The 16,711-nt window shown below is 39.9% G+C and overlaps 1 protein-coding gene across 1 annotated transcript in view; it reads left to right on the forward strand.

Moving 5' to 3' along the window:
• The window catches only part of GANC (glucosidase alpha, neutral C), an 88,434-nt gene that overhangs the window by 53,289 nt on the left and 18,434 nt on the right, over positions 1–16,711 (forward strand). Inside the window, exons 12-16 of the mRNA XM_025389686.1 lie at positions 1,922–2,157; positions 6,425–6,551; positions 7,495–7,574; positions 9,440–9,583; positions 10,682–10,778. Of these exons, the coding sequence (XP_025245471.1) occupies positions 1,922–2,157; positions 6,425–6,551; positions 7,495–7,574; positions 9,440–9,583; positions 10,682–10,778 (684 nt within the window). The remainder of the gene's footprint in view (positions 1–1,921; positions 2,158–6,424; positions 6,552–7,494; positions 7,575–9,439; positions 9,584–10,681; positions 10,779–16,711) is intronic.

Here is a 16,711-nt window from a genome sequence, read left to right on the forward strand (position 1 = left end):
ACTCCATCTTAAAAAAAAAAAAAAAAAAAAAAAATTCAGATTTTAGAGTACTTCAGATTTTGGATTTTTGAATTAGGGATACTCAAGCTACAGTTGTTTTTGTTTTTGTTTTTGTTTTGAGGCGGAGTCTCGCTCTGTCACCCAGGCTGGAGTGCAGTGGCGCAATCTCGGCTCACTGCAAGCTCCACTTCCTGGGTTTACGTCATTCTCCTGCCTCAGCCTCCCGAATAGCTGGGACTACAGGTGCCCGCCACCTTGCCCGGCTAGTTTTTTGTACTTTTTAGTAGAGACGGGGTTTCACCGTGTTAGCCAGGATGGTCTCGATCTCCTGACCTCGTGATCCACCCCTCTCGGCCTTCCAGAGTGCTGGGATTACAGGCTTGAGCCACCGCGCCCGGCTCAACCTACACTTGTTTTATGCTATCCTTGTCTTGTTTAAGGGTACAATACTTTTTTTCGTCTCTCTAGAGATACTGATAATGTTTTGATATTTACTTTGATTCCTTGCATTGTCCCTGTTTTCTTGGAGATCCTTTTATTCTGTTTCCTTATTTGAGTCACTTTCTCTGATTTTGGAGACTTTGCTCAAATGTGAGTTTTGAGACGGAGTCTCACTCTATTGCCCAGACTGGAGTGCAGTGGTGCAATCTCGGCTCACTGCAACCTCTGCCTCCTGGGTTCAAGCAATTCTCCTGCCTCAGCCTCCCGAGTAGCTGGGACTACAGGTGCCCGCCACCACACCTGGATAATTTTTGTATTTTTAGTAGAGACAGGATTTCACCATGTTGGCCAGGCTGGTCTAGAACTCCTGACTTCAAGTGATCCACTCGCCCCAGCCTCCCAAAGTGCTGGGATTACAGACATGAGCCCCTACACCCACCTCCATTCATATTTCATGGTGAGGCTCTGTGTGCCTAGATGAGGCTTCCACTCTAGTTTTGAGAGTGGGTGTGTCTACTGGTGTTTGGGACCAGGGTGAGCTCTTCCATCAGTAGCCTCCTCAATAGCACTCTGGGGAGAGCTTCCCTGGCTTTGCCCAACAGTTACCACCCCACTCCTGCCTGCCACGTGCCAAATTTTTGTTGAAATTACTCCACTCCCATTCTCTTTGTTTTTGTGGCTTTCTTTCTTTTTTCTTTTCTTTACTCAGATTTTAGTGTGACTTTAGGAGGGGAAGGAGATACATGCAAGTGGTTGACCAGAAGTCCTTCACATTATCAGTAAACATTTTGATAATAATTTACTGAAATTTCTTCCCAACTTCAGTCTCTTTACCTTCAAGTGAGTCCGAATGCTGCACCCTGACTTAATTTTTCTTAAATATAGATCTGCTAAGATTACATCTTGCCAGACTTTTGATGGCTTCTCATAAGACAAGATTCAGAATTCCTAACCTCAATTACAAAGCCCTTCACAATCTGACCCTATTCAGTTTCATCTTCTACTGGTCTTTCTCACACTGTGACACCCTGGAGTATTTGTTTTTCTGTAAACCTGTCATGTACTTCTTTGCCTCTGTGTTTTTTCTATTCCCTGTGCCCCGAATGCTCTATCTATTCTTCCTATCTGGTCTATTCCTACTTAGTCTGCAAGGTCCAAACCAGGTTTTATCTCCTCTGTGAAGCCTTTCAAGACCCTATACTTCACCGCAGGCAGAATGTATTAACCTCTCTGTGTTCTGGTAGCGCTAGACTGATACGTTAACCTGGTAGTTATACCTCAGGGCAGAGCACTTTATTTACATTCCTGCCTCATTAGCCAGGTTGTCACTTCCTTAAAGGCAAGGACTATGCTGTCTTCTCCTTGATATTCTAAGCGTGAGCTCAGTGCTGAATACTCTGTAGACGTTCAGGAAATGTTTATCAAATGAATAATGCTCATTGCGGTGGCGGTTGACTCAGTTGTCATCCCCCTCTTTTAGGCACACAAGCCATGCCCCCTCTTTTCTCTTTGGGATACCACCAGTGCCGCTGGAACTATGAAGATGAGCAGGACGTAAAAGCAGTGGATGCAGGGTTTGATGAGCATGACATTCCTTATGATGCCATGTGGCTGGACATAGAGCACACTGAGGGCAAGAGGTACTTCACCTGGGACAAAAAAAGATTCCCAAACCCCAAGAGGATGCAAGAGCTGCTCAGGAGCAAAAAGCGTAAGGTAAAATAAGCCAACATTTCTGAACCTTTTAATTACAGAGTTTTAAAAAATGTTTTAAACTTGCCTTGGCACGTCAATGGTAGAGAAACATCTGAGAAAAAATGGCTGTGAAAATAGTAGATTCAAATATAATTGTCACTGTGGTAAGAGAGAAAATGAATGGTGAAAAGGCGATGACCCCATCCATTCCTGGCTTAGTTATCTAGGTCCCCATAATGAAGAAAGGGTCTAGCATTTTCAGTTCCATTTGTTGTGGCCACCCTGCAGTAATATGATCTCCCCACTCAAAATTTGGTTTCCGTGTCTCAGTTGGTGACACCACCCAGGCACCAAGGGTAATTAAAAAGTTTATTACTCATATAATGAGAATTTCTGGGGAGAGCAGGGGTGGCTCCCAAGCCGGTTTGAAAATGGCTTGAGAGAACTGAGAAAGCAGATTGACTCAGTTTTTATGGTGGTTAGCGGGTGGGGACAGGGCAAGGGCTCTTGCACGCAGGCTGAAGCTTAGATAGTTTGAACACCCTGCTGGCACCAAAGGAGGGAGCACTAGAGCTTTATTTGTTGGCTTGTCCAGATACGGGCAGAAGGGTAAGCGGGGAGTAGCAGGGCTTGAAAAACCCTTAACAGTCAAATATCAAATATAATATCAAATTCTTTAATACACTGTTGTTCATGCATGCTTCCTTGGTGGACTCCAGCTGTCAATCTGGCCAAAAAAAGAATAGAAATAGAAAATGGGGAGGGAGAGAAGCCACTGAAACATGTATAATGCTGTTTTCCAGTTCCAGGAGTGGTGGTGGTGGTAATAGCGATAATGAAAAGATGGAAGGAGAGAAAAAAATGGAGAGAGAAGTGGGGTGAAACCCTATGTGTATCATGTAAATGAATAAAGTCCCTCTCCTTGAAAGTAAGGTTGACTTTTCAACCCATTCCTTTGACCTCCCCACCAGGCTTTTCACAGATGGCCAGAGCCAATCCATTTAACTCCTAATTTCCTAATTAATAAATAGCTACCATATATCAAGCTATTATGGGCTAGGCAATATAGTAAAACACATTATTCCATCCAGTGATGACAAAACTATAAGGTAGGTCTTGTTACCCCATATTTTAGATGAAGAAGCTAAGGCTTAGACTGGTTTCAAAATTTATGCAAAGGCACACGGTGAATAAATAGCAAGACAAGAATCTGAACCCTGGTCTGCCTGACTCCAGATCTTCTGTCCTTAATAAGTAGTTATTTACCGAGGAACCTTCAAGATGCTATACTAGTGCTGAAGAGTATACAGAGATGAGCTCCTTGCGGTCTTACAGGGAGTGAAGAAAAGGCAAGTATCCAGCCACAATACAGGGAAGTAACATAAGGGCCAAAGAAAGGTCAGGGTAGGAGACAGGCCAAGAAAGAGAAGATTGTATCCTCAAAACTTAAGCAGGGCTTTGTTTCAGAGGTGCATTTTATTTTATTTATTTATTTTTATTTAATTTTTTTTTTCGGGACAGAGTCTCACTCTGTCACCCAGGCTGGAGTGCCATATTGCAATCTTGGCTTACTGCGTCCTCTACCTCCTGGATTCATGTAATTCTCCTGCCTCAGCTTTCTGAGTAGCTAGAATTACAGGCATGTGCCACTATGGCCAGCTAATTTTTGTATTTTTAGTAGAGACGGGGTTTCACCATGTTGGCCAGGCTGGTCTTGAACTCCTGACCTCAGGTGATCTGCCTGCCTGGGGCTCCCAAAGTGCTGGGGTTACAGGCGTGAGCCACCATGTCTGGCCTAGAAGTGCATTTTAGATGAGCCCTGAAGGATGTTCCTAACTAATGGGTAAGCAGGGAGAGGGAAGAGGGCAGTGCAGCCAGAGGAAGGAGCATTAAGGGTGTTCGGAAAGTAGTGCACAGGCAAGGCTGACAGCAAGGCATGTGAGGGTTCTAATAGTGGAGGATCTGACCAGAAAGGTTGGGACCTTTTTGTAAACTGCTTTGTATGCGTTTGGAAACATTACAAGTTTTTGAATAAGGGGTTAATATCCAGAATATATAACAAACTCCTACAACTCAGCAACAGAAAAACAGTTAAAAAGTGGGCAAGGAACTTGAATAGACATCTCTCCAAAGTAGATACACAAGTAGCCAACAAGCACAAGAAAAGATGCTCAACACCACTAATCATTAGGGAAATGCAAACCAAGACCATAGTGAAATCCCATTTTACGTAATTAAGATGACTACTATTTAAAAAAAAAAAAAACAAGTGTTGGCAAGGATGTAGAGAAATTGGAATCCTTGTGCACCATTGGTAGGAATGCAAAATGGTACAGCTGTTATGCTATGATCGTTCCTCAAAAATTTTAAAATGGAATTACTGTATGATCCAACAATTCCACTTATGAGTATATACCCAAAGGAATTGGAAGCAGGAACCTGAACAGATATTTATACACCCATGTTTATCGCAGCATTAGTCACAGTAGTCAAAAGGTCAAAGCAACCCGAGCTGCTTGGGTTGCAGCTCCCTTGACAGATGAATATGTAAACAAAATGTGGTATATACATACAACAGAATATTATTCAGCCTTTAAAAGGAAGGAAATTCTAATAGATACTAAAGCATGGATGAACCTTGAGGATAAATGCTAAGTGAAATAAGCCAGTTACAAAAAGACAAATACCACGTGATTCCACTAATTTGAAGTAATTGGAGTAGTCAGATTCATAGAGACAGAAAGTATTATAGAATGGTAGTTGCTGGAGCTGGGAGGAGGGAATGAGAAATCATTATTTAATGGGTATAAAGGTTTAGTTTTGCAACATGAGAGAGTTCTGGAGATTGACTACACAACATTGTGAATGTGCATACTTAACAGTACTAAACTGCACACTTAAAAAAGGTTAAGATGGTAAATTTTATGTTACGTGTATTTTACCACAATTTAAAAATTTAGGCTGGGTGCAGTGGCTCACACCTGTAATCCCAGCACTTTGGGAGGCCGAGGTGGGCGGATCATCTGAGGTCAGGAGTTCGAGATCAGCCTGGCCAATATGATGAAACCCTATCTCTACTAAAAATACAAAAAAAAAAAAAAATTAGCCCAGCATGGTGGCGGGCACCTGTAATCCTAGCTACTTGGGAGGCTGAGGCAGGAGAATCGCTTGAACCCAGGAGGTGGAGGTTGCAGTGAGCCGAGATCGTGCCACTGCACTCCAGCCTAAGTGACAGAGCAAGACTGTCTCAAAAAACAAACAAACAAACAAAATTTAAGAAAAAGTTTGAGCAATGAAGAATTAAACTTTAATATTCAGGACTGATTAGAATAGAGATGAGGAAGGAGGATTAGATGGTGTTCTGGCCAAATAAAGTGTTATTGAGGCCCTAGACTGGTAGAAGTGATGGTATTACAAAGTCACGGAGAGATGCTAGAGACGTGACACTGTGGCTTACAACTTTTCTCAAATCTCCTTCCTAATATACCTGCACCAGTGGGCTTGGGGACTTCATTTGTTTTTAACATGTTATTCTCTTAGTTTCTTTAATGTTTGCTCATATCAATGTTATCTGAGCATCTAAATGTCTAGGGAGCACGTACCCTGCCTACTTAGTTCTCTATGTATAGTATACAGCACCCATCATCATGGACAGATAGACACTTAATGCTATTTAAAGAACATCTATTGGTTAGGCAGCAATAATTATAAAAGAGCATTGGCCTATTTTGCTTTTGTTTTTGTTTTTGTTTTTTTTCTTTTTTAGAGATGGGGTCTTGTTCTGTCACTCAAGCTGGATTGCAGTGTCATCATCATGGCTCACTGTAGCTGCAACCTCCCCAGCTCAAACAATCCTCTTGCCTCAGCCTCCTGAGTAGCTGGGACCACAAGTGGACACCACCACGCCCAGCTAATTTTTAAATTTTTTTGTGGAGACAGGGTACCACTATGTTGCCCAGGCTGGTCTTAAACTCCTGGCCTTAAGCAGTCCTCCCACCTTGACCTCCCAAAGTGTTGGGATTGCAGGTGTGAGCCGCTGCGCCTGGCCAGCATTGACCCAGTTTTGCTATCAGTTGAAATTCTCATAAGCACATGAAAGGTTATAGGGTTTTACTGGTGTCTGAAATACTTATTTTGTTTTGTTTTTGGTTTTGTGTCTGAAATATTTCAATACTAGTTGTAGTTGTTTGTAAAAACTTAGCCCCCAAACTATGGTGGAAACATTTCATACATGAACATTTGTCTTACATAAAACTGATGAGACCTCCAAACCTTCATGTCCTGACAGCTTGTGGTCATCAGTGATCCCCACATCAAGATTGATCCTGACTACTCAGTATATGTGAAGGCCAAAGATCAGGGCTTCTTTGTGAAGAATCAGGAAGGGGAAGACTTTGAAGGAGTGTGCTGGCCAGGTTTGAAATCACTTTATACACTTATTATTTCCACTTGTTCTGTCCCAATTAATAAAGGCTGCATGGTGCTCATTGTGCTCCCTTGTAGATGTCTTTTGCTCCTCTAGCTACATTTTAAGCATATAATTTAAGGAAGAGATAGTATTGCCTTCTTTTATATCTTTCATAACACTTGGTACTGTATGCTTTGTATGTATTTATCAATCAATAATTGAATGAATGAAAAATAAGCAAACCTCAGTGGCATGCTGTTTCTCTAAGCAAACAGTGGTAAAAAGTTGGGGAATAAGACAAGCGGAGGAGGAGAAAGAAAAAAGGGGGTTCTGCAAGCTCTCTCCTTGTAATTGCTCTTCACCCTTTTAGCCCATAGTTTTGGCTTCCCAGGCTTTCATGAGTGACCTCAGCCACCCTGGTGACTATGAATTGTTCATTTCAAAAGTTATTAAAAGTTATTAATTTAAAGCCTTGGTAGAAACTCCCCAAGGACAAAAGGAAAATCACCACATTGTTTAGAAATAGAGATAAAGAGTCAGCACCATCTCTTATAAATCCATGCACTGTAGAGAAACCCTGTACCTTTCTTTTTTTCCCTTTACATCCCTTGAACACAATTCTCTGTTCTCTTTAAGAACCAAGAGATCACTGCAGGATATTTACCATCCTTACTTGGGCTGTCTTAGGCCATCAGTAAGGGACAGGCTCCATCATGATGCTTGTGCATTGGCATTCCCCTGGGCCTCTGGTATTGAAAGATCTAGTGATTATCACTAGAGCCCAGCATTGCCTTCATTCACTTCTCAACAGACCATGCCTGTGTCAGCCAACTTTCATGTTTATGTAAGGTGCCCATTTCCCAGCTCTCATATCTGATATCTTCTTTACAATGCATCTTACTGTGAGGACCACTGTTCTTGACAGGCTCCCTACTGTTCTGCCTCCACAGGTCTCTCCTCTTACCTGGATTTCACCAATCCCAAGGTCAGAGAGTGGTATTCAAGTCTTTTTGCTTTCCCTGTTTATCAGGTTGGTTTTTATTCCTTTGTTCTTTTCGAGTTACCTGAAAGAGTGAAAGAAGCAGAAAAAGTGATTGAATAAAACTATTCTTTGTCGTTGAGTAGCTTTTCATATATAATGCTTTTATTAAAAGGCAAGTATGGCCACCACATTACAGACTCTGGGGGTGCTGGGAGAGGTGCCATATGCATAACCAAATGCACAAAAGCTGTGATTTTGACCTCTATTATAATAGACTCTATGATATATCAAAGTACTTTATAGCAGAGGTTTATTATATTTTCAAATTGCTATATATATTTTTATATAAAATTGTATTCCATAACTGTTATTTAAATACGATGATACATGTGAAAATATCTTACAACATATTTGTCATTAAAAGTGAAGTGTGATTTTTAAATAATCTGATAAGACCACAGAGAAAACTGCAGAGGCCACATCTGGAGAACTGTTTTCAACCAATTATGATGATATTAATGATGGCAGTGATGATGATGATACCTAATGCAAATTGAGTACTTGCTGTGTGCCAAGCACTGTGCTAAGGACTTTATGTGCATCATACCATTTGTCTTCATAATAACCCTCTGAAGTTGGAACTATAACTAAATTTAACCCCATAGATGAGGAAACTGAGACATAGAGAAGCTTAAAAACTTGCCAAGGTCACGCATCTAGTAAGTGGTGGAACCAAAATTTGAACTCAGGTCTGTTTGTCCCCTAAGCCCAGCTTTTAACCACTGAACTCTAGTTTCTGGCATCAAGTATTAGGGCACTAGTAAACAACTTAGTACAGGGATAGACAAGCCTTGGGCCAAATCTGGCCATGCCTATTCATTTCCCTATTATTTGTGGCTGCTTTCGTACTACAATGCAGAGTTGAATAATTGAAAAAGAGACCTCATGGCCTGCAAAATTGAAAATATTTACTATCTGTACCTTTACCAAAAATGTTTGCCAATCCCTGCCTTAGATGGTTCTAAAGGAAAGATATGGTAGTTAAATATTTGGAAATCATTTACCCTTATTCATAGAAGTACACGTTTAGAAATAAAGATTAAAAAACAAACAAACAAAAAAAAAAAAAAGTAAGCCACCTCCAGGCATTTGAAAGACTTCCATGTGGGCGAGGTGACAGATGTATTCTGTGGGGTCTCAGAAGGTAAGCTAGGTAGGCTCTGCAAGGGGAATGTTATGTACAAAGAGCAGGATTTTTGGAAAATAATGGAATGAGCTGCCTGAGGGACTCCCTGTCTTTTTAGCTATTCAGTCAAATGCCAAAAGATAAGGGATTCTAGAAAAGACCAGGGATTCTGCAATACCATGTTAACTAGATGACTCAACTGTCCCTAAATTGAACAGTTCTGTGTAGAATACAAACTATAGATCATGTTAACAAACAAGTATATTGGCTGTCAAGTCTTTCAAAGTATTAGAGAGAAGGTAGAATCTTGTCATGTTCAGCTGTAGCTGCCCTTAGTTAAGAGTTATAGCATCTGATGAATGAGAAAGAGCCCAATTGTGAACATTCACAACCTTTCCCATAGGAGTCCTGCATGGAGGTCTTGGAATGAATTTGCCAGGCAATATATATTTCACAGACAACACAGGGCAGCACTCTTTTATTCATCAGCAAATATTTATTGAGATCTGTCTGTGGGCCAGGTATTATTCTAGATGTTTGGGATTTATTAATGAACAAAACAGACAAAATGTCATGCCCTGTGGAACTTAAACTCTAGCAGTGGAGCAGAGGACAGAGCATAGATAATAAACATAATTTTTAAAATGAGGTAGGAAAGAGGAATGATGAGAGCTATTATATAGACATCATCAATGTAGGAGTGTCATGACCAAGGTTTACTTCCTAGGGATCTACGGACATCCTCTTCCTTTGGAATGACATGAATGAGCCCTCTGTCTTTAGAGGGCCAGAGCAAACCATGCAGAAGAATGCCATTCATCATGGCAATTGGGAGCACAGAGAACTCCACAACATCTACGGTTTTTATCACGTAAGACATCCAAAAAGAAGTAAATTGGGCTCGTGTGACCTGCCTTTTGGCTGAAAGTCATTTGCTTTGTAATATAATGGCTATCCTCTACTGTTCATTTCTCTTTGTGTCTTTTCTGACAGTTGCAATGAGTGTTAGGTAGTAGCCAGTACAAGACTTTTTATTATTTCTCCCTTTGCTTCTTTTCTTTTCATGATGAACTTTTAAATATTATGAAATTAATTATAACATAAAACCTCTGCCTTGATAGGAGCCATTAATAAGTGGCACTCACTGGCTACCACCTCAAACTTTTATCGATGCAAGCAGTGTATAAATATGTGAATGAAGGTAATTAAAACAAGTGTTTTAAGATTTCACAAATATCTACATACAGCAAGTCTTATATTCACACTGGAGGAGCAATATTTAGAACACAGACACACAATTTCAATAAGTATACTTCAAAAATGTAGAGCCTTCCTTAAGTACTTAGCTTCCTCAATAAAGGTGGTAAAATTATCTTTCATTTGCCAACTACATCCAAAAGACATGGCAGACACTTGCCCTCATGTATACCCATGGTTCTTTGTTATTTTCAAATTGTGACTGTATTCCTGTGGCCCTCTCACCTATTGGTATTTTCCAATGGGAGCTTTTGGCTAAATATAAGCCTAGTTTTTGCCTCTGTAACAGCCTGTTGCAGTAACTGTAGACTGCTTTAGTTAGTGAGCTTTCTTATATAGGTCAGGGCCAGTCATTTAACCTCTTTGAATCTCAGTTTTTCCTGCCAATGAAAACTGTCTCTCAGAGGTTGTTACGTAGATTATATGAGAAAATTGTATTAAGTGCCTAGCAATAGTAAGCACCAAATAAATGCTAGATGATTGTTTATTATTATTTCATTGCTATTGTTAACCAAAGAAAATTTTCCATTCTTTTAATAGGGGAATTTAGAGTAGTTTCATTATACTATGAAACTTATTTGATGGATTTATTTTAATATTTTCCATTTCATGCTCATGCTTACTGTTTGCTTTTTGTATTTTAGATTGCTTATTGAGAATGTCTATACAAATCCAATCATCTCTTTGAAATTTTTCTTGTTTGGTGATATAGCAAATGGCCACTGCAGAAGGACTGATACAGCGATCTAAAGGGAAGGAGAGACCCTTTGTTCTTACACGTTCTTTCTTTGCTGGATCACAAAAGTATGGTAAGGAATGGCTCATATCAGACTTAAAAACACATTAGCAACTTTTTTTTAACCATTTATAGAATGTGATATTACTGTGTTGATACCTTCCTTTTCTTTTTTTTTTTTTTTTTTTTCATTTTTTCATTCATTTGTTTGAGACGGAGTCTTGCTTTGTCCCCCAGGCTGGAGTGCAGTGGCACAGTCATGACTCACTGCAGCATTGACCACCTGGGTTCAAGCAATCCTCCCACCTAAGCCTCGTGAGTAGCTGGGATTACAGGTGCACACCACCACACCCCGTTAATTTATATATGTATATGTATTTTTTGGTAGAGACAAGGTTTCACCATGTTGCCCAGGCTAGTCTCGAACTCCTGGACTGAAGCGATCTGCCCACCTTGGCCTCCCAAAGTGTTGGGATTATAGGTGTGAGCCACCACACTCAGCTGATGCCTTCGTTTTCTGTAGCCATTGGTCAGGCCTTTGATTGTAGACAGTGGTATGCCCTAAAGTATGCATTTTGTCCTGTAAGGCAGAATAAACAAATTTTAATCCTTTGATACTTGTTTCCCACTGAAGAAATGGGCACTTAATTGTTGGGAGAGTAACTTCTAAGTATTCAGTTTGTTGGGATAGTCATCTTTGATCCCGTCTCTTTGATTTATCAAAGCCAGGGAGATACACCTCTAACACATTCCGTTAACCAACTGTTCCACTTAGCAATGTGGCTTAAAATAGACCTGGCTGTTGCGTGTGGTCAGGGTCATCTATAACTGGATGCAGTTTATCAGCTAATGCAGATCTGGTTCAACTTAACCACCCTGTGGCAGGAAGACTATTTTAAGTCCCCTGGCCTTGCATAAACAACAAAGAGCTTAGATCCTAGTTTAAAGAATCCAGCCCTTACTATGCTGTGGACATTATTAAGCCTCCCACTCCACCCCTGAAAACCAGGCCCTGTGGCATTCTGGAAAGGGCCAAAATATTACAATCTCAGGCAAAGATTCATATACAGAGGTATTCAACACAGCAGCAGTCCTTGAAACAAAAGTAAGAAAGAAAATCTAAATACATAACAATAAGAGAATAGTTATAAAAGTATGGTATAGCAACATGATAGATTATCGTGAGGCTATTTATGTTTAAAAAAATGTTTTTCTTTTTTTATTTTCATAAGGCTATTTTTTTTTTTTTTTTTTTGAGACGGAGTCTCACTCTGTCGCCCAGGCTGGAGTACAGTGGCCAGATCTCAGCTCACTGCAAGCTCCGCCTCCCGCGTTCACGCCATTCTCCTGCCTCAGCCTCCCGAGTAGCTGGGATTACAGGCGCCCGCCACCTCACCCGGCTAGTTTTTTGTAGTTTTTAGTGGAGACGGGGTTTCACCGTGTTAGCCAGGATGGTCTCGATCTCCTGACCTCATGATCCACCCGTCTCGGCCTCCCAAAGTGCTGGGATTACAGGCTTGAGCCACCGCGCCCGGCCAAGGCTATTTTAAATGGTAGCTTTAATTGCATGAGAAAATGTTTGCGATATGATAAATTAAAAAAGGAATGCCTAGGTGTTTATAATATCCTAATTTTGTATTGATATGTATTAGATGTACATATTTTCAGGATATGTGTGATAATTTGATATGTTCATATAATTAAATCAGAGTAATTGGGATATCACCTTAAATATGTATCTTTTCTTTATGCTAGGAACATTTAAATTATTCTCTTTTAGCTTTTTTAAAATGCACAATCAAGGCTAACTATAGTCACCTTACTGATCTGTCAAACATCAAGTCATTTCTTATCTCAATTTTATAAAAGATAAATGAAAGATAGTAATTTAAATAAATATGTAAGTAGAGAGGCAGACAGTTAAATATAAGAAAAGATATCATTTATATAATTTATATAAATATCTATATTTGATAATATCAAAAAGAAAATATAAAAAGATAAAAATACCTTGGTGATTTTGAGTGATTTTCATTTTTTTCTTTTACCTAACTTTATTTTACAAACTGTCTACAAGTATCATTTTTAATCACAAAAGAAGTATTTTTAATGAAAATATTTACCAGCAACAGTTAAAAAAAAGGTAACAGAAGATTTGAATATTAGGTTATTGTTGATCTCTTATGTTGCTCCATTGCTTAGCCTGCAGTACTCTGTGTGAAGCTATCAGCTTTGCTTCATTGTGTAGCAAGACATTACAGGAAACACTACTTTGTTAAGTCGTATGCGATGATCAATAGCCATAGAGACCTTCTGACTAAACAATGATATGAGACATGAAAATATCTGCATGTTTATGTGAGCTTTCTTGATGAGAATGTCTCCATATGGATTTCAAAATCTTTATGTAGATACGTACATATCTCACTTGAAGTCAAGAGGAAATTAGAATACTTTTTTAAAAGAATAATCCCTGGAAAATATTTTTTTGGGCCAGGCGCAGTGGCTCACACCTGTAATCCCAGCACTTTGGGAGGCCGAGGTGGGTGGATCACCTGAGGTAAGGAGTTCGAGACTAGCCTGATCAACATGGTGAAACCCTGTCTCTACTAAAAAAAGAAAAAAAAATTAGCTGGGTGTGGTAGTGCGCACCTGTATTCCCAGCTACTAGGGAGGCTGAGGCAGGAGAATCACTTGAACCTGGGAGGCAGAGGTTGCAGTGAGCAGAGATCGCACCATTGCACTCCAGCCTGGGCAACAAGAGCAAAACAAAAAACAAAAAAAAAGTATTTTTTTTGGTCAGGAACAGTGGCTCATATCTGTAATCCCAGCACTTTTCTGAGGCAGGTGGGCAGATCATTTGAGATTAGGAGTTTGAGACCAGCCTGGCCAACACGATGAAACCCTGTCTCTACTAAAAATACAAAAATGAGCCAGGCATAGTGGCACGTGCCTGTAGTCCTAGCTATTCAGGAGGCTGAGGCAGGAGAATTGCTTGAAACTGGGAGGTGGAGGTTGCAGTCAGCCAAGATTGCACCACTGCATGCCAGCCTGGGCCACAGAGTGAAACCCCATCCCCAAAAAAAAAAAAAGAAAAGAAAAAAATTTTTTACTGGCCATAGGGCAGCCTAAAATTTCTATGAAAGATTAAAACAAAAATAGCTACCAAAACTATTTTGGTAGAAGATAGACAAAAATGCATCAGGAGTAGTATATATTTAGTAAAATAAGATTTTCCCTTTTATGGCTGTCTTTGGTGGTATATAATCTCTCATCACAAACTCTTAGCAACTCTTCAGTAAATAAGAACAAGAACACTGGCTTAGGCATCAGAGTGCCTGGGCTCAAATCATGCCTCTACCACTTAATAACTGTAACTCTGGGTAGATTATGTATCCATTGCTTGCTATACTTCCCTCCTCTGCAAAATTGAGTTTATAATAGTGTTTATCTGATAGGATTGTTGTGATTATTAAGTAGGATAATACTAGCAAACTATTCAGCACAACACCTGGATCAGTATGGGTTAAATCAATGTTAATTATTGTTATTGCTACTGTTATTATGTCTCTGCTTTATGGCCTGTAACCGTTCTCTCGAATTTTTTAGGGTTTTCTTTGGGAGCAGGGGGTGGTGGAGGTGGGAGGAAATAGGTACATAGATCAATGGAACAGAGTAGAGAATCCAGAGTATCCAACACATATGTGATCAATTGCTTTGCAACAAAGTTTCCAAGGCAATTTAATGGAGAGATTATAATTTTTCTTCAGCAAATGGTTCTGAAACAACTGGATATCTGTGTGGGGAAAAAAAATGAAACTACACCCCTGCCTCATATCATATTCAAAATTAAACTAAAAAATCAACTCATTTTAAAAGCTAAAAATACAAACTAACTTCTGGAAAAAACATAGAATAAAATCTTTTTTTTTTTTTTAGATGGAGTCTCACTCTGTTGCCCAGGCTGGGATGCAGTGGCATCATCTCAGATCACTGCAACCTCTACCTCCCTGGTTCAAGTGATTCTCCTGCCTCAGCCTCCTGAGTAGCTGGGATTACAGGTGCCCACCACCACACCTGGCTAACTTTTACATTTTTAGCAGAGACAGGGTTTCACCATGTTGGGCAGTCCGGTCTTAAACTCTTGACATCAAGTGATCCGCGCTCCTCAGCTTCCCAAAGTGCTGAGATTACAGGCATGAGCCATCACATCTGGCCAGGAGAAAATCTTTATGGCTTTGAAACAGACAAAAATTTCTTAGAAAGAACACAAAAAGTATGAATCATAAAAGAAAAAAATGACAAATTAGACTTCATCAAAATTTTAAAATGTCTGCCCTTTCAAAGACATTGGTAAGAAAATGAAATGGCAAACCACAGACTGAGGAAAAAAATATTTGAAATATACATATATAGGTATATCAGCCAAAATGCTTGTATCCAGAATATACAAAAAACTTTTACTAGTCAATAATAATAAGAAAGACAACCTACTTTAAAAAACAACCTACTTTAGGCCGGGCGCGGTGGCTCACGCCTGTAATCCCAGCACTTTGGGAGGCCGAGGCGGGCGGATCACAAGGTCAGGAGATCGAGACCACGGTGAAACCCCGTCTCTACTAAAAATACAAAAAATGAGCCGGGCGCGGTGGCGGGCGCCTGTAGTCCCAGCTACTCGGGAGGCTGAGGCAGGAGAATGGCGTGAACCCAGGAGGCGGAGCTTGCAGTGAGCCAGGATCGCGCCACTGCACTCCAGCTTGGGCGACAGAGCGAGACTCCGTCTCAAAAAAAAAAAAAAAAAAAAAAAAAAAAAAAAAAAAAAAAAAAAAAAACAACCTACTTTAAGAGTTGGTTTTCTGAAAAAAAAAAATAAAATAAATAACAAAATAGATAGACTGCTAGCTAGACTAATAAAGAAGAAAAGAGAGAAGATCCAAATAAACATAATTAGAAATTACAAAAGAGAAAATCTAGGAGAAATGGATAAATTCCTGGACACATATACCCTCCTAAGACTGAACCAAGAACAAATTGAATCCCTGAAAAGACCAATAACAAGCTCCAAAATTGAATCAGTAGTAAAAAACCTACCAACCAAAAATAGCCCAGGACCAGAGAGATTCACAGCCCAGTTCTACCAGATGTACAAAGGAGAGCTGATACCATTTCTACTGACACTATTTCAAAAAATTGAGGAGGAGGGACTCCTCCCTAACTCACTCTATGATGCCAGCATCATCCTGATGCCAAAACCTGGCAGACACACAAAAAAGAGAAAATTTCAAGCCAATATCCTTGATGAACATTGATGCAAAAATCCTCAAAAAAAATACTGGCAGACTGAATTCAGCAGCACATCAGAAAGCTTATCCACCATGATCAAGAAGGCTTTATCATTGGAATGCAAGGTTGGTTTAACATACCCAAGTCAATGTGATTCATCACATAAACAGAACTGAAGACGAAAACCACATTATCATCTCAATAGATGCAGAAAAAGCTTTCAATAAAATTCAGCATTCCTTCTTGTTAAAAACTCTCAGCAAACTAGGTACTGAAGGAACATACCTCAAAATAAGAGCCATTATTTGACAAATCCACAGCCCACATCATACTAAATGGGCAAAAGCTGGAAGCATTCCCCTTGAAAACTGGCACAATACAAGGATGCCCCCTCTCACCACTCCTATTCAAAATGGTATTGAAAGAAGTCCTGGCCAGAGCAGTCAGGCAAGAGAAAGAAATAAAGTGCATCCAGATAGAAAGAGAGGAAGTCAAACTATTCCTATTTGCAGATGACATGACTCTATATCTAGAAAACCCCACAGTCTGAGCCCAAAACCTCCTTAAGCTAATAAACAACTTCAGCAAAGTCTCAGGATACAAAATCAACATATAAAAATCATTAGCATTTCTATACACCAACAACAGTCAAGCCTAGAGCCAAATCAGGAACATAGTCCCATTCACAGTTGCCACAAAAAGAAGAAAATACCTAGGAATACA

The sequence above is a fragment of the Theropithecus gelada genome, chromosome 7a (assembly GCF_003255815.1).
Source record: "Theropithecus gelada isolate Dixy chromosome 7a, Tgel_1.0, whole genome shotgun sequence".
Taxonomy (NCBI): domain Eukaryota; kingdom Metazoa; phylum Chordata; class Mammalia; order Primates; family Cercopithecidae; genus Theropithecus; species Theropithecus gelada.